At 35.3% G+C, this 24,609-nt stretch overlaps 1 protein-coding gene across 3 annotated transcripts; it reads left to right on the forward strand.

Moving 5' to 3' along the window:
* The first annotated feature begins 1,812 nt into the window (after window positions 1-1,812).
* Window positions 1,813-24,071, forward strand: LOC143459243 (Fanconi anemia group I protein-like). 3 transcript variants are annotated; one of them, XM_076956295.1, is made up of 29 exons: window positions 1,945-2,084; window positions 2,209-3,516; window positions 3,628-3,752; window positions 5,216-5,323; window positions 5,468-5,619; window positions 8,368-8,576; window positions 8,659-8,801; window positions 14,779-14,903; window positions 16,941-17,034; window positions 17,214-17,304; window positions 17,607-17,795; window positions 17,926-17,984; window positions 18,223-18,365; window positions 18,488-18,620; window positions 18,704-18,906; window positions 19,164-19,299; window positions 19,409-19,540; window positions 20,299-20,420; window positions 20,503-20,660; window positions 20,730-20,864; window positions 20,994-21,141; window positions 21,257-21,355; window positions 21,442-21,632; window positions 21,712-21,908; window positions 22,029-22,173; window positions 22,351-22,493; window positions 22,585-22,800; window positions 22,890-23,084; window positions 23,531-24,071. In XM_076956295.1, the coding sequence occupies exons 2-29, from the start codon at window positions 3,504-3,506 to the stop codon at window positions 23,615-23,617; spliced, it is 3,891 nt and encodes a 1,296-aa protein (XP_076812410.1). In that variant the 5' UTR covers window positions 1,945-2,084; window positions 2,209-3,503; the 3' UTR covers window positions 23,618-24,071. The 3 variants fall into 3 exon arrangements, with proteins under 3 accessions (XP_076812409.1, XP_076812410.1, XP_076812411.1); XM_076956294.1 differs by lacking the exon at window positions 2,209-3,516 and having other exon boundaries at window positions 1,813-2,084; XM_076956296.1 differs by lacking the exons at window positions 2,209-3,516; window positions 3,628-3,752 and having other exon boundaries at window positions 1,947-2,084.
* Window positions 24,072-24,609: the final 538 nt, after the last annotated feature.

Genomic DNA, 24,609 nt, shown 5'->3' on the forward strand with positions numbered 1-24,609 from the left:
TGTTGAAAACAATAAATACTAAATAAGTTAAAGTATTTCGCGACCCAGACTGGAAGGTCTCGCGTTGGGTCGCGACCCACTATTTGCGGACCCACTCTTGAGACGCAGACTCGCTGCAGTCAGATACTTTAGATTGCAGTTAAGGTATTAGCGGCAGATAGGCCTACTTAGCTTAAATATTTTTTAAGGTTTTTTTGAACATTTTTCCAGCAACATTTGATTCATATTTCTGTTCCTGCACATGTCTTCTTTGGGGTGAATAAATGTTATCAAATACTGTACACTTGATAGTTGATATCTGATATCTTTGCATAGTTTTGGCGTCGAGACAACGATTGTGATCTTCATCGTATGACATTTAATAATTCGCTTGTGCACTACTCGTGTGAAGTATTACACAACGAACATATCTGTCATAAAGACCGCATATGCTGGCGGTATTTGTTTGAATATGAGCGAGGACGATAGATGGTTGATAACTTGTTTTACTTCTGCTTCGATGGATGAGTTCTCATTTCTCAAATTTGCGTGACTATGCTGTTAGTTGCTTGATTCTGTCTATACAAATTACTAACTTATAAAGTTCCCATTTTTATTTATTATAACACAAAGGCTTTTGCCTTCGGGCAAAGCTTACTGAATGTTACATAGCGCTGTAGTAACCAGTGAAATCGATCACACGAAAAGGAAAGATTGAAAACATTACATCAGTATTTATATGTGACACACCAGTTCAAGCGAGGAAATTATCTGACGTCATTAAGGAAAACTCAAGTCTGGTAAACACTGAATTCCAAGATCCCAAATTAAATTCCAAACATCTCAAAAACAACTCGTGACTCGTGACGTAATCGTCACAATCGTACTGTATTTTGCGTTGTATATCATACGATGACGTCATAACCACATCACGGTAAAAGTTCTACATGATAATGATTACGTCATAAAGCAAGTTGCCTCCATATGAAATTGTGAAGCCAATGTCCAATTCAACAAAAGGAACAGATCATCATTCATGAACGAATACATTAATTTTCTAGTCTAGATACAGACATGCGAGACAGTTGTATCCAAATAATTATGTCATCTTTTCCCAAATCCACTAGAAGCCTCATTCGCTAAAGTGCGAAATTTAATCAACCAACACCAACCGAACGCGTGTCGCACTTGCATCTTTTAGGGTTGGAGTACGATCTACTCAGTCTATTTGTCAAGTGCACGTTGCTCCGCTGACAACGTCGTTTTGGTCTGATTGTGTTGGAATAATTGAATGTTGTCTTCCATTGTGCTTTAACTTGGCATAAGTTTATCACTGAATCGCCTGCAATAACTGGTACTTTAATGTTTCACAAAACTGTAACATTGCAACATGGATTCAGAGCATCAACTTCTCAAGTTCGCTTGTTGCAAAAGTATAAGCCTAAATTATCAAACATTTTGCAATTTCTGCTTTCATGTGTTTTTTACCTATTGTAAAAGCCTAGTAACCTAAAGCTAACCTCAATCTCCCCTGTATTCTAAATCTAACTGAAATTAAGCAGTAAACAGTTTAAATCGACCTTTTGCCTACCTAGCTTATTCTCCCAACCTAGCCGCCTATGGCTTACCTGGTGTAACTATGAAATAACTACGAAATAAAATTCCCTTTCTATATAGGCTGCGCGACCTACTTAACATGAAATAGTCAATCTGTTTTTACATTTTAAACTTATCGGTGCATGGCCTATATGGCCATGGGCCATGGCAGTATATACTATTTACTGTTATCATGTAGCCAATAGCCTTATACGGATTTACACTAGTAGCTTAATTGCTTCCATATTAACCTATCGGATATTCAGATATTTAGGCTTGCCTAACTACTTTAAAATAGTGGATTAATTATATAGGTTGGTTTACTGCTGGTAGAAACATGCAAACAAATCCAAGTGATTTACTGCGTTTTTATCAAAGCAAGGATAATGAAAGTTTGGAAAAAGCAATGTCAAAGTTATCTAAAGAATCCCTTAAACAGCTTTTAAGTACATGGGTTCCTGCCAATGTAAATGAAGATGGGATAAACCTGTTGAAAGCTTTGTTTTTAGGTCAGTACCTTTTTTGGTTAATTGGCAGTTGGTATGGCATGGTATGATATTTTATATTGTAGTATAATTACAAAATTTGTTAAATTATCGTATATGTTTTTACTTTAACCGCAACTTTCCACAGGTTGGACAAATTGGTGGTGGCATGGTTTCTTTTTGGTGTTTTCAATTTTCTCTTCCATGAGATCATATTGGTTACTGAGCTTTGTAAATTTCCCGTGTAATTAAAAAGGGTGTGACAAAATGTTGCCATAGCGTAGTAACGGGGCATGTTGATATTACATAACTAGGTAATGGCTTATCTCATTGCTTTATATTTTATTGAAGAGTAGTTTGGTGCAATTGTGGAAGCAAGAATGTGCGCTTTTCTTGTATCCGCTATCAAGTGGATGTTATGAGTGGGTGAATTGAGTGTAATAAAATTTGTTAAAGTATTTTTTCATTGGTTTTGCACGATTCGACCATTAACTTTGTACTGTCTTGAAAAAAATTTACTTTAAGTTGTTTCTTCCATATTTTTAAATGTATAGGCCTATGTTTAACTTTACTGCCAAGTTCCAGCTATCGATGTTTCTTTTTTGTACTCACATCACTAATGAAATCTTAGAGAGCAATGTTACTGGCGCATGGAATTGTTTGATCTGGAGTAACCTGTAGGCTATAGCCTACATATGCTTAGTCGCACCGTTGCGAGGTGGATAAGATTGAAAAAAAAATGTTTGGTATTTTTAACTATATTAGCTATGTAATACTCCATTCGCTTGTATAGGGAGCATTGCACAAACCCATGAAATCGACAAAGAAGCCTTTAACTAGGCTAAGCCTAACTACGGATAAGTGAATGACATTAAAAAGTTGCCCGACAGAGTAGTATGATATGATATCACAAACTTTATTCTCAGACTGAGGAAATCTTTCCACAAATTAAACTCGGTGATGATTCTCATCGCTCGAGCCTCGGCTACCATTCTAATAACAGAGTTGATGTCAAAAATGTGTAAACTTTAATTACGCAGACCGTCGCTAAATTTCTTGCGCAAATCGCCAGACTTATATTCATTCATTCCAAGTACGGTAGTATGTAACAATTTTGCACGATAGAAATTGGTACAGCATATAAGCTGACTGTTGCTTTAGTGGGCTTATAGGTCTACAGTACTTTTGGGTTTTTCAAAGAACGAAGTTAAACAAATCTGCTGCTGAATGCTGGGTTATTTAGGACTTAGGATTGTTATAGTTACATTGAATTGCGTTTTGTTGATATTGTTGCAACTCACTAGATATGAAATCTTTAGATTCGAAATTCTACATTTGCTATCTCTACTCTAGAAACCATTAGGATTCTACTTTTGCTATCCCTAGACTGACATAACAAAGTGACCTTGTCCGTTGTCACTCTGAAAAGCTGTGTATGAACTCATGATCCCTTCTGGTCTGTTGTTGTAGTTTTCTTTTGTGTTACATATTATATGTTGGCAATTTTATAACATTGTACTGATGTCATATAGGCTATATTGTATTTTTGTGCAAATATTTTATTTAGGTCAAAAAGGACTTCCTGACACGATTAATGTGGTAGATGTGTATAAAGAGTGCTTTCTTCTCTTGCAAATCCTGGGTTTCAACAAAAGTTTTATTACTGAAGTTATTTGCATATTAAACAATGAGGTATACATTTTAGAAATTCAATGCATTGTTGGTAGTTTTATAGGTTTTGCTTATAATTATTATTGTTAAAAACAGGAAATAAAGCACTGATAACGTTATAATATCATCAGATCTGCACGAGGATTCCGTAGGAATAAGGGCTATTTCTGACAACTAGCACAATAATATATAAATAAATATAATAATAATAAATCAATTTTATAATAATTAGTTGATGTTCGAAAGTTCGTGTAGAAAAATATAAATGAAGTTAACCTTTAGAGTGCCAGACTATGTCTTGTTTTTTATTTAATTATAATCATTAGTGATATATATTTAATTTATTCAATATATATATATCTGTAATTTATAATTGTTTTTTTTTTTTTTTTTTGGCAAGATAGATCAGGAATGTTGCTAAAAAAATTAAGTCGACCCAAATTTTCAAAACCTTGTCTTGCAATTTGACAGAGAGTTGATGAAAAATGAAACAGAATGAACTATTGCTGTTGGAAATTGATATATACCATAGTCATTATCAAGACATTTTCATGCATTTCTGATCTTTTACCCAGATCTCAAATTGTTTTATTGGTTGTTTCGAGAACGTAGTAAAAACTGTATGATGTGGTGTGACAGGGCAATACTAAAGTCATGTAAAGACTTTCTTCAGTTTTAGTAAATCTAATTAAATCAAATTGCACGCATAAATTTTACTCGTAATTCAATATAAATACCAGATGTGTACGCAAACAATAACCATGAAATTACATACGGCCAAACTAACGTGCGGATCTAATACAGGTATCAAAAGGGCTTAGTGACGATCCCAAAAGCAAGAATTTCATTGATTATTATAAATGTAGTTATTATTTTGTCAGCAGTCGGATTGTTACATTTTAATGGCAACATGGCATGACAATGTGTCCTTGTTAATAGACAAGAGTTTGGCTAATAAATATTACACTTATCATTACAGTAAACATCAAACCGATTTCTAAAAATTGAAAGGGAACTGTTTTGCAGTGTTAAAAGTGTTTTAACCGCCGCAATCAATAAAATGTTAGTTCATTAATTGAGAAATTGCAGCAGTTTTTGTTGGTGGTTATGTCAGTGCTGCTGTTGCACATTTTTTTCTGTTTTTTGAACTGTTGCCATTTTACCCATTTTCCTACCTATCCTCTAATAAAAGTTAGTTCTTGTTCGAGAGCATTAAGTTCTGGTCTTTGTTTGTTCTTGATCAGCGTCAGTGAAGAAAATGCCGATTCACACGAGTAAGTTATGGCAAATGGTAATATGATGCGGCACATCGGAGACCCTCTGCCGGCACAGTTTGAGAAACCCTGGGCTAGATTACTGTACTGCATGTGGAAAACTTTTCACACAAACTTAAACCTTAATTTGGCGTTAAGGAAAACTTCCTTTGAGTTAGACACCCTTAATATAGGTATTATTATTTTACTTAAAATAATAATCTTTTCTAGATCAATGACATTTCTTTGATTGATCTGGTTGAGTTATGTTTCATTGTTATAAATATGGTTCAAAATGATGATATTGGTGATGGAAAACTACTTGCTGTATTTCAAAAGGTTCGATGACTTATTTATGATACTCCAAAATGGTACACTACATTTATACTAAACATAAGTAATCAATTATGTTTGTGTTGTGCAATTTGTACCACACAATCTGACTTTATATGTGCGTTTGTAACTAAATGTTTTTATTATTAGATACTGGTTACTGTGCAACAATGTGGAAGTGTCAAGCACTACAAGTTTGATGGCAGCATGAGTGGAGCTGAATTCAAACAACAACTTACAAAAGACTTGTGTTCATTTCGCTGGCCTTGTGGTTCTGTCATCCACTTGACAAGCATGTTCAGGTTTGTTCTTAAATGTGAATATGTTGCTTTTTGACATATGTCAAGGTATTTGACAGGTTTGGTGACACTTAATCACGCGACACTTAATCACGCGACGCTTAATCACCGACACATAATCACTAGGACATTTAATCACGCGACACTTAATCACGCGACACATAATCACTAGGACATTTAATCACGCGACATTTAATCACACATTTACAGTATCGAAAATTGCATGTCTACACACGAAAAAACAAATATAAACCTGAAAAGAAATTGTTAAAATGATTAAACATTGCTTGCGCAGATAAGGCTACCGTACACACTAGGTAACAATGTCATGCATAGGAAATGTAAGCAACTGCACGAAGATAAACTAAAATCTCGCTTGACAGATAACGGTCAACTGTGTTTTGCACGCGCAGTTTCAGTGCCTTGTACCGCATTGGAATAGAAGGTTGAGTACCAGGAATTCCTTTGCAGAAACGTTGCACGTTGCATTTGAATGTCTTTTTCAATTCCCTGTATGAAAGTCCACAATGTCGGGTGGTGGCATTGAAAAAGCACTTGGGGACCAAAATGCCAACCTTCGACTGCATTTGTGGTTCTTGCAATGCAACCTGCCCCGGCTTCGTAATGATTCCAACTTTCGATTGGAAAGATGGCTGAGCCGTAATTTTCACCACGTCCCGGACGTCGTCTGCCTCTGATATATGTGTGTTCGAAATACGAAAGCAGCTCAGGCATCTTCTCGTGATCGGGCATGCTATCAGCTAAGATCAGAAATGACTCGACTACGTCAGAGGAAGGGACCATGGCTAAGGCTGGTAAACACCGAACAGCTGTTCTTAATTCGTCATTAGACTCGTAGTCACATTTCATGCCAATTTCATTAACTTTGCGCAGGACGCTTTGCGTTAGGTGAAAATAACAACTCCTAACATTTGCTGTAGGAAATGCAGTGCGGAAAGCACTTACTGCGGCAGTCTCAAAATCGAGCAAAACGCATTCCGAGCTTGAATTACTGAATTTTCCTCACGCTTTTCCGACATTCGTTCTCTACAAAATAAATTCAGGCTATTCAGTACTCTGTTTGATGTGGATGCCAATACCATTCCCGAAAAATTTCAAATGGACCTTATTCAAGTGTGAATACATATATTTTGTTCTTTTTGTGATTGGTATGATTGAGATTGCAGCAATGTAGCGTAATATACTGAAGTGAGTGTGAATTATAGTATTAATGAAAATTCCGGCCCGCCAAAGAGTTGTACAGTCGACATTTGGCCTGTGACTAGCAAAACGTTGCCGAACCCTGCTATAGACAAAGGCGCTGTCCAAGTGCTGTCGCATCCAAGTGATTATGTGTCGCGTGATTAAATGTCGCGTGTATAAGTATCCAAGTCGCGTGATTAAATGTCCTAGTGATTATGTGTCGCGTGATTAAATGTCCTAGTGATTATGCGTCGCGTGATTAAGTGTCGGTACACCATTTGACATTCACGCAAAAAAGTGCCCACCTGTAGATACAGGTTTAATAATATTTCATTTAGAAGAAACAAGGGATGGGCCAGTTGCTTGTCGGCCATATCTAGAATTTTTTTAGAAAATTCGGCGAGTTTAGCAGTTTTTTTAAGATGAAATTACCATCAGCTGTTTACATTGCACATAAAACATGTGGCTGATTGGGAATATTGTATTACACCAAGTGGTAACCTTTTAAAGTAATTTGTTTTAATGTAGTAACTGTCACTTGTCACTGTCAGTCATGTGTGGAGTCAATCTTGCAAGACAATTAGATTTCGGTAATGCATTTTATGCATGTATGTGTGAAATGGGTGTAGGTCTTTGTTTGGTTTGTGGCGTTAGAAAAGTGTTAAACGTTTGTTTCCTGGAAAACTTGTTGTATGAGCTTGACCATGAAGCTAGTGTAGGCAATTACTGTGTCATTGTCCATTTCAACCAAGTTTTTTCTTCTGCCGAGTGATGCCATACTGTTTTTTGCCTACATTGAATAAATTGATGCTTCATACTGAAAACATTAACCACCTTCTCATCGAGGAATTGATGTAAAAAATAGTGATCCTATTTAGGAGGAGGTCGTTAGTCCGATTAAAAGTGTCGTAACTCAGAACAGGCAAGAGAAGGTCTTGTGTAAGCAAACAAGTTGTTTGTCAACTAAAAAAATAGAACATTACAGTTGCTTTCATCATCAATTTTACCAACTTGGAACTTGCCCTCTCTACACATAAGTAATTGAGGGGGCAAAGAAGAAGATTTCTTCAGATAATTCCTTCGTGCTTCCTGTTACAAGCTTTGTTTCAGCGTGACAAATGTCTAAGTTTTACAATATCTGTACAAAATTCATCTCCTATTTGCAAATAATTAATCTAATGGCCAAAAAAATCTGTCCGATCTGGTACACGCGACGCGTGAAAAAAGCGTAGCAAACAATTGGTACGCTGCCTTATAATTAAGATGAATGATTTTATCCAAGAAAGAAAAAATTGTTTAACCTCAAAATCATCTTCTTAATTCTGTGAAAGATCAAGAAATATTGCCAGATTTTGCAGACTTTATTTCATAATTTAGTACAAACCAGACTCCAAAAAGAGTTCAAAATCTTGCCAGATTGTATTTTTTCAAGTTCAGGCCCATCCCTAGAATGAACCCCATCAAATTCTTGGTTATCCCAACCTCTTACTACTAACTGTTACTACCTCTTACTACCTACTGTTTTTTGTATTTGATATTATTTTGCAGGGAAATTTATCTTAATCCATCTGAGGCAGATATAGTCACTGCAAAATTGCTCGAAGAACTTAACGGCATCAACGCCCAGGATATTCCTCCTTTTATATTTCAGCTTGTAGGTTTTGCTAGCGCTTACAACAAATTTCAAACAGTACTTTGGGGAATTTTAAGCCACTTTAATGCTTTAGAATTACAAGCAAATACAGGATCACACACAGGTATCAAAGCAGTTCAAGTGATTGTAATCTCATCCTTTGTTTAAACTTTTCAGCAATAAAACAACATAAATACTTTTTAAAGACCCAATTGAAATGGACTCTGGACTCAACAAGGTTATTAACCATCTTGAATTAAAAAGCATGGAAGGCACTGTTCTCATTTATTTTGGAAATGCTATTCGACAGAATCAGTTAATTGGAAAAGGGTTTTTGAAGATTATGAAAGTTAGTAAAATTCAAATACAGTAAAGCTTGTTAACCTGATTTGCATAGTTAGAATTTTGAATAATTCAAAAGTGATTTAACCAGTTGCAAGAAATCTATTACAATGCATGTAATTTGTAAACACTTACCAATAACTTGAACTCCAAGTGTCTGTATGGTTATTTCAAAATTAATTGAAAAATCTTTCACTGTAAACACAAGCACTGAATTAATTTCATTGATGGATTCTTATAGACTAAAAACATTAAAAAGGTTGTTCTGTGTTATGTACTTTAATGCCTCTTGACCTTAAAACTCTCCACTGGACTCGAGCGTTTAACATTTAAGGAGGTGTATGAATTTCAAAAAAGGGTAAATTTCTTTGTTTATTTTTTATGTAGTAAAATGCAATTACTTGAAAACTGCACCATGGGGATCCTGAATGTTTGCGTGTCAACTAGGCTTGCCTGATACCAACTTCTACTAAAATATGACGAAAATCACTATCTCTAGTTTACGTTATGTAGGCCCAAAGCCAAAAGTGTATTTATTAGTCTAAGAACACACATTTTCCTCTTTTTCATGCCCTTTTTTAACTAACTTATGCATTTGACCTGGAACTTTGAAACACGCCAACTGCTAGGGGAATTTCCAGGCTAAAAAACAACACCAACCATGCTGAGAGCTTAACAGAATCAGAGAAATCTTATATAGAAACCTAATAGCACCCTGGCAATGCTTTTTTCAAAAACATAACTCATTAATTTGACCTACCACATGAGTAAAAAGCCAAAAATTCCAAAGCGACAGACATTTTTACATCACAATGAAATTATCTCTTGCAATACTCTAATGTAGCATGCCAAAAATTTCCGATTTAACCCATTTACCAGCAGATAGAAATCATAGTTCTGTCATCAAATGCATTTATTGCAGTACCAAAGCAAAAATTGATTACTGAAAAACGTGATTCGTGAGTGAAAACAATTGAGGAAGCCTTTACAACTAGCCCCATGTTGACTATGGTTTATTTTGCTTTGCTGATATTGAGACTTGGTAGTTGTTAGATGAACCTTGGTTGGTTTCAGTTATGCTCACGATTCCTTGTCCTGCACACAAATAATAAATGAATGAATGAATGAATGAATTAATAGATAAACTAACTAACATGCCCTAATACAAAGCATTTTGCTACATAACAATCAGCAGATAAAAACAAATAAAAAATTGCCCATGTTCTGCAACCTACATTTATTAAATTTATCCTTATCATTTGATGTGCAACACCAGAAATAGTTTGCACTCAGCTATATGAGCTAGGTATGGCCGGAACACCAAAGAAGTTGACCTTTGGATGAAAGTGAATGCTATGTTCAAGCCATCCATTCATTCAATCCACAAGTTCTATTAATAATAACATGAAAACACCTGACTTGAACAGGTTTTGCATGGAAGCACCACGAAACCAATCAAGCAGTGCAAACCTCAGACCTCTGTGCAAACACAGATTACAACAACCAAAATACTCCAAACTCTACAGCAGGGGTGTTCAAATGATTTCTGCCATGATCCACCACAACCAAACCTGACAACATGATGATCCACTAAATACGAATAGTAAATATATTGGACATGCTTTAATTTTTATGGTGCTTTATTCATGAAAATGTACCCTACAACATAATAATAACTTTGTAAAAGTCAAAAGTCTCCTTGACTTCAATCAACACCTGGTCATGCAAATCCTCAGCGATATCAGTGCATCTCCGTGTACATGTCAATCTGGAGAGCGGAAGAGTTGTCATGCTAGTGATCACTTCTTTCTTACTTGGATGCATGATTTTTACTGCTTCAACAATGCATTCTTTAACGACTTCAGCATGACTGTATGTCATCATCCGCTTGCCCAGAATGTGATTGATGCTGAGTGTTGCTTCTGTGGCTTTTGATTGCTCAGACACAAATGTTGAGAGACATTGTCTCTGTGAGCTGGCAGACTCATCTAAACAAGCAACTTTCTGTTTTCTGGCCCATGAGCCAGGCTTGTATTTCTTATTAAAATGTTTATGATGAGTAAAGAAATGTCGTTTGATGTTTTGACTCTTTATCATGCTTAGAGTGCAGTCACACAACAAACATTTGGGTTTATTGCCTGGGTTGAGCACAAACAAGTACTCTTCAGTCCATTCACTATTGAATTGTCTGTTTTCTGAATCAATTCTGCGCTTCTTACTGGCCATGTTAATAATACCTCTAATGATGCGAGAAAGGGAACAGAATGGCAGCCTCAAACTTTTTTTTCTGTTCAATATTCAATGCTTTCTTGCCTTTGTGTTTCTAATTGAACAAATGTCTGCGTATCGACCAACAAACAATGTCTGCGTATTGACAGCCACGTGTTAACCCTATCCTAACCGGGCTCGCGACTTTACTATTTTAACTAGGTTGTGGCCGACCCTGCACACACATTTTCAATCGTTAATTACTTGAAAACTATACGTCGTAAACTGATCGGATTTTTACATGTTAGTCGCAAAAACATCTGGCTTCCTGTATATATCATAATTGTAAAATTAAAGAAAGAACATTTAGTGTAAATTAAGTATTTCTACAAGTGATACATTTCTAGAAGTTTTTCTTGTTTCGCCGCGGCCCCCCGCTGTGCAGAAAACCAGCTGACCGCGCGAAGAGAAGACAAGAGAATAGTTAGTTAGTCGAGTTAGTGGTGCGTAAATGAGTAAACGAAAACAATACGCTTCAATGCTGAGAGGGAGCAAAATTATGCTATAATAAATTCAAAAAATTAATTTCAACACTGACAATTAGTATCCACATGAAAATACTGTAAAAAGTTTTTTTTTCAAGGCTACATTTGAAGATCCACACAAAAAGTTGAAAAGATCCGGATCCGGATCGCGATCCGCCATTTGAACAACCCCGCTCTACAGTATACATATTTTAAGACTAGAACCATCCTTGCATGCAATATTTCTGGGTTTAATAGGACAGTAGTTATGTTTATTGTGGCTCAGTTGTTTACTCCACCTCTTGCAAAGTTTAGCATAGATGAAGTATGGATAATAAAAGTAAAATATCTGCAAATATTTTCCATAAGCTTTCAATAGTTTGAATTTGAAATAAATCAAACTTACTGAGTTGATTTATTAAATGGTATTTTCAAACCAATAGATGTTGAAATGAAAGAAATGACTGACCTGACTAGTGGTGGAATTGAAAAAATTTAACTTCTGCATCCAACGCACAGAATTAGTGCCACTGATTCCAAAATGGCCTGCATCGGATGCGATAATGGTTTTCAAGGAAATTGAGGCATCACCGTGAGTCAGTTGCTGCGTCTCACCAGTGATGTCTGCTTTCAAGCAGGAATCATACGTATCGTCATCATACAAGCTCTACAAGCAAAACACAACAAACCCAAGGAGAAAAGCACTAAACCTTTAGGTTACGACGGCTGTGCTGGGTAATAGTGTAAGAATCATGCAGGTGATTCTCAATTTTATGGATTTGCCCAGCCCATGCACATTATCTTTAACAAATCTCTCCAAAGAAACAGTGAGCGTTTACGAATACTACAATGAAATGTCAATGTCTGGAATAGAGGAAGGGCTACAAAGCCGAAAAAAGCATGTGGGAGAAAAGCCTTCTGTACTTAATTCACTGCAAGCAGAAAGTCAATACAACACCTCAGCATCGATCATCAACAAACCTGGACAACTTGCATCTCAATTAACCGGTGCAGTGGCTGGGAATATGACTCCTTGCCGAAGGGCATCCTTTGTGGCAAATCAAACAAAGGAGTGGAAATATTGCAAACACCATGAGCATCCCAGTAAAGTGTACATCCCAGAACTTGCGCCTATTGGAAATAAAGAAGACATTGGCAAGGAAGGGAGTGGTCAAACTCATCCATTAAAAAAAGATGACTGCACAACTCACCGGTTCAAAGTACTTTCCAAAGCCATGAAGAAACTTGCACTAAGTGTCAAAAGGTTCTGCCATGAAACCAGCTCTAAGCAATGAGATAGAAATGCGACTTCTCTTGCACGTGAATCAAATCTTATACTCCAAAAAGAGTTTTGTGCTGCACTCAAAAAATATCCAAACATTGCAGAAAACTTATTCTGACAAATGAACGTTGTTACTGAAACCTGTCTCTTGTGCTTGCATGGTGATCACACCCAAAGCCACTTGAGTTTGGTCTGTAACAGTCCAAAGGTGACATACAAGCCGGCATGCTTTCAGCCTTCAACTTTGTTGCGTCTAAACAGCAATGATAAACAGTTGTGGAAAGCTATCATTAACAATTTATCTCCAAGAACAACATTGTTACAATGGTACATAATAAAACCACCAATAAAGTCGAATTGCTAAATTTTTTCTTGAGACAGGTGATACCTAAAGGAAAAAATTACTGAAGTTCTGCAACGGGCAGAGCGTCTAGAGCCATATTTTAAAGGAATGAAGGTCTTGTGTTTGCATTTATGGCAGTATCAGAATTTCCTGAGCCGAGCCATGACAATGGGTAAGAACACTACAGAATCTGGCAAAAGATAGAGCAGTGAACATAAGCGATGGAGTTCATATCATATAAGGCAACATAGATCAGCAAGAAAACGGCTGTTGTCGTATACGAAGGAAAACCAGCCAGAAATTTATGCCAGCAACTCGAACATCAAGAACTATAAAGGTATGAAGATGCTGGTGTATTAAGCAGTGATATTTTTGACTAATGTACTGAAGTTTTAAATCTGTATGGCTAACAAACACAATTACTGTACGAGTTCTGCCCATTACAACTTCTACTCTCTTGCTTGACTGATCTTGGCTCAAGTGAGAAGGTTCGACACACAACTTTTGTGGTGAGTATCTTATTATTCGAATTCTGACCTCACCAAACTTTCTTGCACAAACACCATGTATGATACAACATGAACGCCGAGAACTTTTTTGTGTACTCTCAAAGCACCCTACCCATTCCTCCCTGTCACACAGAAAATAATCAACTGTCTTACACTTACCCATTATTCTATGTTGCAGTACTGCAACAGTCGTTGTAACTATGATTTTTACAACGTGTACCACTGTGTACAATGAAAATTGATCTGCTCTCATTGTGCTACAGTATTATTGGTCTATCTATCTGCCCGATTGGAAAGTTTGCTAAGTGCTTGGGGGCTTAAAGTTATTTGCACGTATAATTGCTAGTGTATCATTTTTACACAGTTCATTTCTCACCAAAACAACAAACTTTCCAGTCTGGGTTATCTTTTACAACAGTTCATCCTGGCATCCAAGCAGACTATTGGATCCTAGATGAAGCTAAACTAAACAAAAATACAGAATTTTCATCAAATACATTATACTAAGTAATCACATCTAGAACCCATACGCCTCCTTAAGAAGCCGTGTTGAGATTGTCCCGCATATTTAGTTAAAAGATTGCAGAGACTTAATTAACATTAGAATCAAGAATACATTATTACTAAACTTTGTGAGGTAAAAGCAATTTGACTAGTAAGATTATTTCAGAAGTGTTTCAGTATTTTATGATTCTAGTATGCTGGCCTAAGTGAGTTCTAGGATACCGGTACCTGGTTTAGATGGCTATACCATTTCAAGATTACCAGAGTTACATTTAATGCCATTATCTCACTGTAATCTTGCTTTTAGATCAAACAAATTTTAATCTTTTTATGAAAAGCGTATATCTTAGAAGGAAAAATGTACTTATTATTATATGTATTATTATGTACAGTCATATTTTCATCATTTTTTCCACCAATTTAACAAACTTCAGATAACTTTAGACACTGTAGTAAGTCAATATGAGACGTTACTGTACTTCATTTTACATTTAACCCTGCTAATAATTGAATGTTTTGTGAAATGGATTTTCCAACGTCAATATCTATGTTGTTATTTATCTCTTTTTGTGACCATTTGACATTGAAAGCTTTCCGTAATTTTTACTTTGTAGGATGCCAAGCAAAGTCTTTCGCCCAAAGTCATAACACCATTTTTTGTTGCACTTGGCTTGGTGGTTGCTCAAGATAACAGGTTTAGTGAAGAAGCACATAGCATTCTTCGTCTTTTGATTTACAGGTAGTAGAATATTTCATTCCCCACTTTGAAGGTGCTGTTTATTTGTTCAAGAATTTGTGCTGTGGTGTTTTTTCTTTATTTTATTACTGTAGTTTAGTATATTTTATTGTCTCACTGATAGATATTCTGACAGTAGAAGCTAGTTTGCAATTCTTAATCTTGGTGTATTAGTTACATTAAATTTTTGCAAACATGTATGCAAACGTATATAGCCTATACAGAGATATTAAGAAGCTACCAACGCAAAACTACATCTACTACCTGAATTTTGGCTTGCATCAAGATCTAGGTTATGACTGCCTACAGTCCTAATTTGGACAAAATCCATGTACTCAGTTTTCTATAACAACTGCCTAAACTTTACAACAAGTTTTTAGCTTAAAATTTTTGGACAAAAACTCCAAAATACCAAAAATTCAAACCCACACAAAACTTACAACTTAGCCTAGACCTGGAACCAGCTGTCGCCAAAACAACAACAAATTACTCCGCATCGACGTCACATGCGCATTGGACCGGAAAATTTCTTACTTTTTTTAATATGACGCATTGAGTGCGAACACGCAACAATCACTGGGTTGCCGGCTCAAAATTGTCTTTCTATTGGGAAGTGACCCCTTAATAAATTGTCGTTCTTTTAACAGTCGATTCGATCAACTGTCGGTTTGATCAACTGTCGGTTCGATCAGCTGTCGTTCGATTAATTGTCGTTCGATAAACTGTCGTTCGATTAATTGTCTTTAGATTAACTGTCGCGTCACGGGGACAAGTATTACAAGATCTGAGGCCAAGTATTCGGCCAGATACTGGCCTACTTTTTCTCATGCCAAGAGTAGTTGGGTGCATATTTGACAATAGTTATTTAGGTGATTGTGATATGAAGCATGTCTTAAAACATAATATTAAATGTAGAAAAAGTGCAAAAGGTTACTGCAATTTGTAGAGTAAGGCTGAGCCAATATGGCGGAACAATAATTTGTAGTCAAAGCGACACCTAAAATATCCATACATTTTAGGTATTGATTTAGGCCTTTATTAGTATGCATAAAAATCATTTTACCATATATGTATTGTTTTTCATCCCAAAAGCACTATTAATAGTTTGTGTTTCCTAACAAAATCTTTTGTTGTCACTTCACACTTCAGCATGAAAAAGTGGCTGACCTGCTTGCGGCACTTTTTGCATCTCCAAAAAATGGTTCAAGCTTCAAAGCACTTTAATGACAGTTGAGACTTTTGTTTTACATAAGCATTCTTTACTTATCCAGGCCCTTTTGTTTGGAATGGACTACCATGCGTGTTTAAGTTGCGTGTTTAATTAAATGACACGAGTTTTTAAAAAATCGTCTATTTAGTTACTCACTTTCTCGTTTGCTTATTTGTATGTACATGGAAACTGAGGAAACTTCTAAATCCATTTTATCTTGGTACGAAATTTTTCGATTTAAATTATGTTATAAAATACCAGTCTCCACTTTGTAATTCCATTTTAAATTTTTGTGTACTAAAATATACTATAAAAAAGGCTTATTCTCAAGTAACTAACTATCAAAATATCACGTTTTTGCTCAGCTTTATCTTGTTTTATCGCTTAGCTATAAAATGTTGGTTTTTGGGTCAAAAATTTAGTCATTGCCGCAGTGGTGGGTATTACGTGGATTGTGGCCGTGAAAACCAAAATAGATGATCATCTAAGAAAGGCATTTCCCCGTTAACCAATTATGTTGCTGCAATCTTTCTGTCTTGAATAATGATAAATTATGGAATTTTTACCTTCCTCGTTATTTTACTGCTGGTTTAGGTGGGCTGGTTGAAAATGCTATGCCGCCTATTAAATGCAAAATTGGCTGGCACCAAGGAAAATTTTTAGCAGCATCTACTGTAGCAAGTAACCAAAAATACTGGCATAGGAATTTTTTTATTTATGAAGAAAAACAAAAATAGAAATTTCAAGACTGCAATCTTTATACCTGTTTTAAATTGTTTGCATTTTCATGACATTTTAAACTGATTGTGTTTGTTCGGAATTCTTCTTAGATGTTTTCAAGATTCGCATAAAATCAAGGGCTGCAAGTTTTTGAAAGACCATTCATGTAACCCACCAGACATCAACCAGATTCTGCAGACTGTTGTAAGTAAATGTTCTTAGTAATGCTTGCATTTGTTTGACGAAAATTTTTAGTACGCAAATAATTTATTACATTGTAGTCTAATAAAATGTGGTGGTTGCCCAGTGTACCATGCACTTTTATTCGATGTGTGCAGCGCATCGATTGTCTGAAGTTTATTTATTTTGTAAAAACAAAACAGGTAAAAAATTGTCAACAGTGCTGGGATCACATTTTACAGGGCCTAGTGAACCTATGTTTTAATCTAATGGAACACTTTGGTCCTAAGCAAGGTAAGGAAACTAGGAATTTTTCATTAACCAAAAATAAAATTTTGCATTAGTTGTATTGTGCTTTTTCGTATGCAAAGATAAAAGTATACAAAAGACATATGTAAAATAAAAAGAAATATTAAAAAAGATGTTAATAGAAATATTACTATAATAAACCTGAATGTCACTGGCCAAGGTTAAAAATGGACAAGAACTTTTGCTTTGCAGTTATTCCTTTCTTGTTCGCATGTAAAGAGGCCATTCGTTTCTCCTGAGTAATGTATTTACATGCTCTGTCTAAACTAATTTTTTTTTTCAAATAGCACCTGGAGTGAAAACAATTAAGAGGATGATGAAGAAAATTGACTGTCCCAACCAAGATGCTTGCAATGCTGGGATAACAATACTTTCTGTGACATTTAAAAAAAATGAAGTATCTCGCAATGAAATCATATCTCAATTGCTCAACAGAATTCAAATCAATCTGAATGTTCCTTCTTATCATTATATTCGTATGTTTGTGTATTCATGCTTCTTTGTCTGTTAATGTTAAGTTAATAGATTAAGGTTTATTTGTTTACCATGACTTTAAGTTTTCACCAAATTCTTTCGGTTATCCTGAAGTTTCAGTTTGGTCTTTAGGTTTGTTGAAAGCCATTGTTAAGTGTTTTCCACAAGCTGTGCTACAGTGTATAAGCCAGGTAAAAATGAAGGAATGTAACTCACTGAAATAGAGTTTTTATGGCAAAGCTTACATAACTACCTATTTTGTTTTGTGTTTAAAACATGAACTTTATGAAGCAAATAAAAGAATTATCTCACTGATAACTTAACTTTGTTTTTCTGTGATGATTGTTTCTTCTAGAATCAAACATATGAAGTGGTTATTAAATAACTGCAAGAACGACTGTTGCTAAAATACTTTTGATTTGCATTCAGGTAAAATATTTGTTCGAAGATCTTGCCATGCTACATCCCTACAATGTTCAAAAACTTTTGTCTGCTCTTCCTCCAATTTTGAAAATAAATCCTGCTTTGAGAAATAGCCTCATTTTAGTGCTTCGAAAGTCGTTGTCCTCAAGGTAATTGTTTTATAATTTATAACAACATTGCCTTCGTTTCTGTGCTTGGTAGTGATGTATGACATCACAGTTGAAGTTTATTTGTTAAATTTTTAAATATAAACTTTTAATCATATTTGTAGACATCTTAATTCACGATTGTCTGCACTTTATGGCTTTCTTTTGATGTTGAAACATTTCCCTTTATCAACTTCAACAACCCTTAGCCAAGTTTCCAGTCAGTCTTCACAATCAATATTTTCTACTGCAAGTCTGGCAAGTACTGTTGCATGAAACATTCAAACTATATAATTACCCTATTATAGTAATAAAATAACTCTGCTTTTGTTTGGCTGCAGCATGTTGAAGCTGATGTACACAGACCATCATGTGCAGGGAATAACAACGAAATGTTGTGTACTGAGATATTGCAAGCACTTAGAAGGTGTCTCTCACAGCAGTCTTCTGTCAGAAGTGAATTGTATCTTGGAACATACGAAGTAATCTGTAAAAATCCACGACTTGCAAACATGATCATAGAGGGGATGCTTGCCCATTTAAAGTGAACTTTGTTGCACAAACTTATACACTACTTTGTATCATCAAAATCTTTTCAAATTGTTAGTTATTGGATTGTTGTGAAACCTTAGATCCGGTGATGAAGCCTGCTGGTTTCATGTAAACAGATCTTAGCTAGAGCAGTTTTGGAATAAACATTATATGTTATAATTAGTATGATTTGGTGCTTGATGGTTTTTCACAGAAGTTCTAAATACCTACTGGATTTTAATAAAGTTGCTTTGAAACACTTTTTTGCAGAAAGTGCTATCAAGAAGACTCTGATATTATTCCCCCATTAGACTTAACCAGTTGTTTTGTCGGAAATGCTGAAAATCTTTCCATACAAGATCCTCTACCTATTATGCTTGCATCCCTACAGTATTGTTTGCATTATGTAAGTTAATTGATAGACTTTTGGTTTGTACTATTAATGTTCTTTGTACCGAGTATAAAGCATCATACTGGGCTCTCTTGTCATATTGATATTTTTTTGTTTTTCTAAGGTTACTCACAATACTACTCTTGATGGCAACGGTGATGAAATTCTTGAGACTTTTGTTATTAACCACATTCACAAGATTTTTAAGTCACTCACTGCACGGATGTGCAAATGTGATTTGCAGGACTTTCAATTTGTAAGTTAGCCTAGCACTTACAGTAGCTGGATTGGTGCACCAGCGTTTTTAGGGGTTGCATAAACATTATGGGTTGTACGTTACAGGTGTACGGTATTCATCACATGCCACTTTTTGACAGTTTCACCGTTCATATAATTTGTATAATGATTAATTATTTATTAAGTTAGCTCACAAAATTTGCATACCCACCAATTTCTCAATAAAAAAACAGTTTTGACAAAGGTTTTGAAATACGAGAGAATCTACTAATCGCTTTTGGCCACATGAGTCCTGTAAAATTACTGAACTTGCGTTTATGTCATTATTCAGTGCTTTCCAACTTTTTCCTGGGCGATGGTCTGTTTTATCGTCATTAAGAGAAAATATTTTATTCTGATATGGTACATCTTTGTCAAATAGAATTTGTTTACACCATGCTTGTCTGCTGCAGCAGAATGAGCGGTATATGGCACAAAGTATGATAGTTTTAGGCAAAACCATGTCATCATCAGAATAACATCTATCTATCCCGTTTAGAAACACTGCTATACCATGAAATTGGGTAAGCAACATTTACATGGTTAGTATTTAAGGTGAGAAAAGATAGGGGTATAAATGCTTTTTGAGCAAATTCAAAATGTTGCACTATTTCAACCAAGGTTGACAAGCACTGAGAACTTGGTAATTATCGGTCTACAGGCTTTTAGTATCTCACATTTCATGTTTGTTAAAATAATTAATCACACTACTGTAGATAACTTTTTTGTAAAATGTAGGATCAAAGTTCAACTCCCTTATCATCTTCAAGGTCCGTTACAAGAAATCCTCTCACAATCGGAGTTGTAATGGCTTTATATGAAGTTCTAATAGAATATCAATTCTTGCATAACAATTTATCGTGGGTATTTTATCAACATGTTTGACATCTTTTGTTAAAGGTTATTCCTTGTTTTAAGAAGCTCTTTATATCATTATTTTAGGGATGAGAATGCTCAGCAGATATTGTGCCTTTTCCAATCTTATAAAAAGGTTCAAGATTTACTCCAGGGCAATAAGTTAACTTCAAGCAATGAAAAATCTTTGTTAGAGATGATGCTTAACACAACTTCGCTCATGTTTTTAGCAAATTTGGTTCATGGTAAGTACAGGTTAGTTGTTAGTTACCAGAAAATTTTTATAATTAATTTCGAGCGTTTTGATATTTCAGCATTGTTTTGTGAAAATGATGATCCAGCACGGAACGTTTTGCTGTCAAATGATAACTTTATGAAGCATGTCATGTTTTTGCTTCATTCCGTTCTATCATTTGCTAATAATCATGGCTTCTTTCCGGGGTTTTCAGGTTTGTATGTGGCAGTTTAGTTGTTCACAATAACCAACATAATTATAACACATAAACATATTAACATAACAGAATAATTTTCTTAATAACCAACATAGGTAATATAAGGCAATACTTTTTATTCCGTAGATGAAAATGATAGGACACTGCATATAGAGCGAGCATTACATGCTTGTCTCCACAAATTTATGCTGGAAAAAAATAACCCTGACAGATCGCCTATCACTTTATCCTGTTTGGAATGTGTTCATCTTGGAGTAAAATACCACAATCAATGGTAAAATAATCTAGCCGCAATTATAAAATAACTATGTTTGATGTTTTAGGAGTGTTTTATTTAGTTTAGAGTTAGAGGATATGTTGTCAGGAAACAATTTCCCTATTTTCTGTAGGTCTAGCAAAAGCCTCAGGAAATTCATCGCTACTATGTCTGGAGAAGAAACAGATGAAAGTTCAACACAAAAGGAATGTGTTTCCAAAGTTCTTAAACAGTACGTTAAATACAATTGTTTAATTTATTGTGTTGCTCTACATTTAAAGATATGAAAATCATTAATCATATTTCCCATTTTTGCAGATTACAGCGTGTGATCATTTCATTTATCACAAAGAGTGATTCTTCATTAACAGCTGTAGAGAAAAAAGTTTTATCACAACTTATTTCTACCTTGGAGACGTTGGTTGAGTCTGCTATACTTCTATCTGACTCTGATGCTGTCAAGCAGTGCACTGAATGGTGGTCCAAATTTTGTATGGAACACAAACTTGGTAATTTCTTTTGTTAAAAATTTAGAAATACAAAACATTTTTGCTACATCATGGTTGTCAAGATCCTGATATTTTCTAGAGGACACTTTATCCACAAAGCATCTGGTCCAGTCCTACCTCCATACTTCATGCGTTATATCCTCACACTCTGAAGAGCCTTTCCAGGACTTTTCTACAGACATCCGATTGACAGTGGGATCTATTGAAAATTTTGAAGAAACCCATCCATCGGCCTCCTACCGTATTGTATCCAACGAAAGTGCACAACATTTGATAGTAAGGCATCTTATGCCAAGCGCTTTTGTAATATACAACTCTGTAATATTTAATACTATAGAATAGTGTCAACAAAATCAATTAAAATGCTTTATTTATATTTAACCTTGTTTGTTGTAGCCCATTGTTGTAAAGCATATGGAAAATATAGTTACTGATTGTGAATGGCTGGTGCAACACTTGAAAGGAACAATGATGTTTTCAAAGAGAGCCAACCAGAATGAGGAATCTGATGTTATTTATGAAAAGCGGAGAAAATCGGAAGGTGAGTAAGAAATTACAAAAAAAGCCATTTCTCCTTAAAACACAACTGTACGCTTCGACTTTAAAATATTATTTGCTCACTATAATTGTTTACAAAAGTTTTTTTGTTTGTTATTATGATAAACTCTACTTAATCTTTCGCTTGTGGTTAAATTGTCATTGGTATTTTCATGCACAGGTGCAATTTGCAGTCGATTGAGCGAACTTGCATCAGGTTTAATTGAACTAGCTCTCACTGCTGCAGGCAATACCACAAGCATCGAAAATATCATACGAGGATGTACTTCGTTCTTTGCTTTGTTGACAAATTTCTCAAAATATGTAAGGTTTTATTTAAACTTTGTTGACAAACTATTGTATTACCTTGGTAAACAAGTTTCTTCCTCATGTGGTGCATTAACTGTTGGTTTAGTACCTGTGGTTGTATGGACAAGGAATTGGACACATTCCGTCCAAGTTTGAAAAGTTAAATCATTTCATTGGCTCGGAATTAATGCGTCCAATATACGGCTTTATAATGCATGCTGAAAACGTACAAACTGAACGTTTGCAAGCCCCAAAAGCACAAGCTGCTCGTACGAAAAAAGCAACAAAAGAAGTTGTTAAAAATATGTCTAATGCTGGAAAGGTATTACGCAAACTTCTAATCCAAATTGAAATTGCTGGTTGGGTTGAGTTCGGTGTTTATTTAATATTGATATGTCAATTCGTCATCAGGCTAAGGTTTTGCGTGAGAGCAAGGGCATCGCTCGGCTTGTGTACACCATAGAGCAACATGAGCACAACCTGATACTCCTGGGGAGAAAGTCGAAACTTGATTTCATGAAGTCACATCACTTGCCTACATCACGCGATTTCAGAATACGCAGCGACGTGCTGCGAGTCAATTTGTTAGAACAAGAAGCCTCAAAGGTACCATGACATGCTATTCAACCTTGTGTTTAAGTTTATAATAATCTTGCTTTGGTGATGACGTTCAGCATAGTAGCTCTTTAGAAACTGTATCACTTCTTCTGCTACAGTTATGTAAAGATGCAAACTATGCTTATTAATAATTTTTTCATTTTTATGGGTACTTTTCATTAACTTTCTATTGATCCTGCTGATTGACCAACTTTATTCGGCTGAAGTTCTCATTGTGTTTGAATGCTCTGTGGGTACCACTAGCTACCTGTTCACATAGTTGTAATAAGCGTTTGTATCGTCCACTTCTTACATGGTGCTGTTTGGAATTAGCATTCAAAACTACGCCTTCACTTTGAATGATGTCGATTATTTTGGAAAGGGCTTTATTAGTGCTATTCATGTTAGATTTATGACCAAAATTGGTATGATGCAGTATGTTGTTACGCATGCAGGATAAAGACGGAGATAATCGAAGTGATGAGGAGGAAGATAATCAGGAAAATGAACAACCAAATAAAAGGCCACGTTTACAGACTTGATATTCATGTTCAAATTTGTATCTTTTGTATCGTTTTATTAATGTTTAAATTTTCTTCTTGCCAATATACAGTATTTTTAGTGTTGTTAATTATTTTAGTCAGCAAAGAGCGGTGGTGATATATAACTGTTATCGTTTGTAGTCAATCATAATTTTTTTTAAATCGGAGGCACATTGGCATTGTTTAAGTCGACTGAAATTATGTTGGCAACGTACTAGGCTACTATGGTATAGTTGGGTTCCTCGTTACTGAGAGCATTGGAATCGTCCAACAAACACCAACTATGATAAATTCACCGTGAGCGTTCCTCAAAGCAAGCAAACCGGTCCCTGATGTTGCTAGTCTAACATGTGCGTTTCCAATGAATGTCATCGCTCGAAATTCGAAACTTATATTACTCATGGTTTTGCTTATTTTGTTTTGTACGGCTCTAGTAAATAAGAGTATACCGTAATTTCTGAGGTTTGGGCACAATAAAAAGTGAAGTATTGTTCAGAAATGTCTGAAGTATCAAACAGTAGTTTTGCTTTTTGAAAAAAAAAAACAGAATCACTCGTTTTCATATAAGGAAATGAAGCTACTGTAACTACGGAGAATTTCAATAAAATCCCATCGTTAATGTTGAATACGATGCCAGTATAGCGTAAAAAAGACTGTGAAGTTGCAACGGGAGAGAGATACAGAGTGAATGATAAATCGTTAAAATGCTTGTTTTTTTGCTGAGAACTAATGAAATAATATACATTCACTCACTAAGTCGTACATTCACTTTTGGAAGATAAAATTACTACTACATTTTCATCTCAAGCATGCAGTTTTATTTCAACGTTGTAGCAACATATGAAAGGCAAAGTACGACTCAGGCCTACAATCCTACTTTGCGTCGTAGTCATGAAGGCTACTTTTCAAATTCTTCGAGTGACGAAATAAGAGTAGAAAATATCTCCGAGCACTTTGATGCTACTTCAGCAGCATGGGGACATTCGGGAACC

Source organism: Clavelina lepadiformis, chromosome 5, assembly GCF_947623445.1.
Source record: "Clavelina lepadiformis chromosome 5, kaClaLepa1.1, whole genome shotgun sequence".
NCBI lineage: Eukaryota > Metazoa > Chordata > Ascidiacea > Aplousobranchia > Clavelinidae > Clavelina > Clavelina lepadiformis.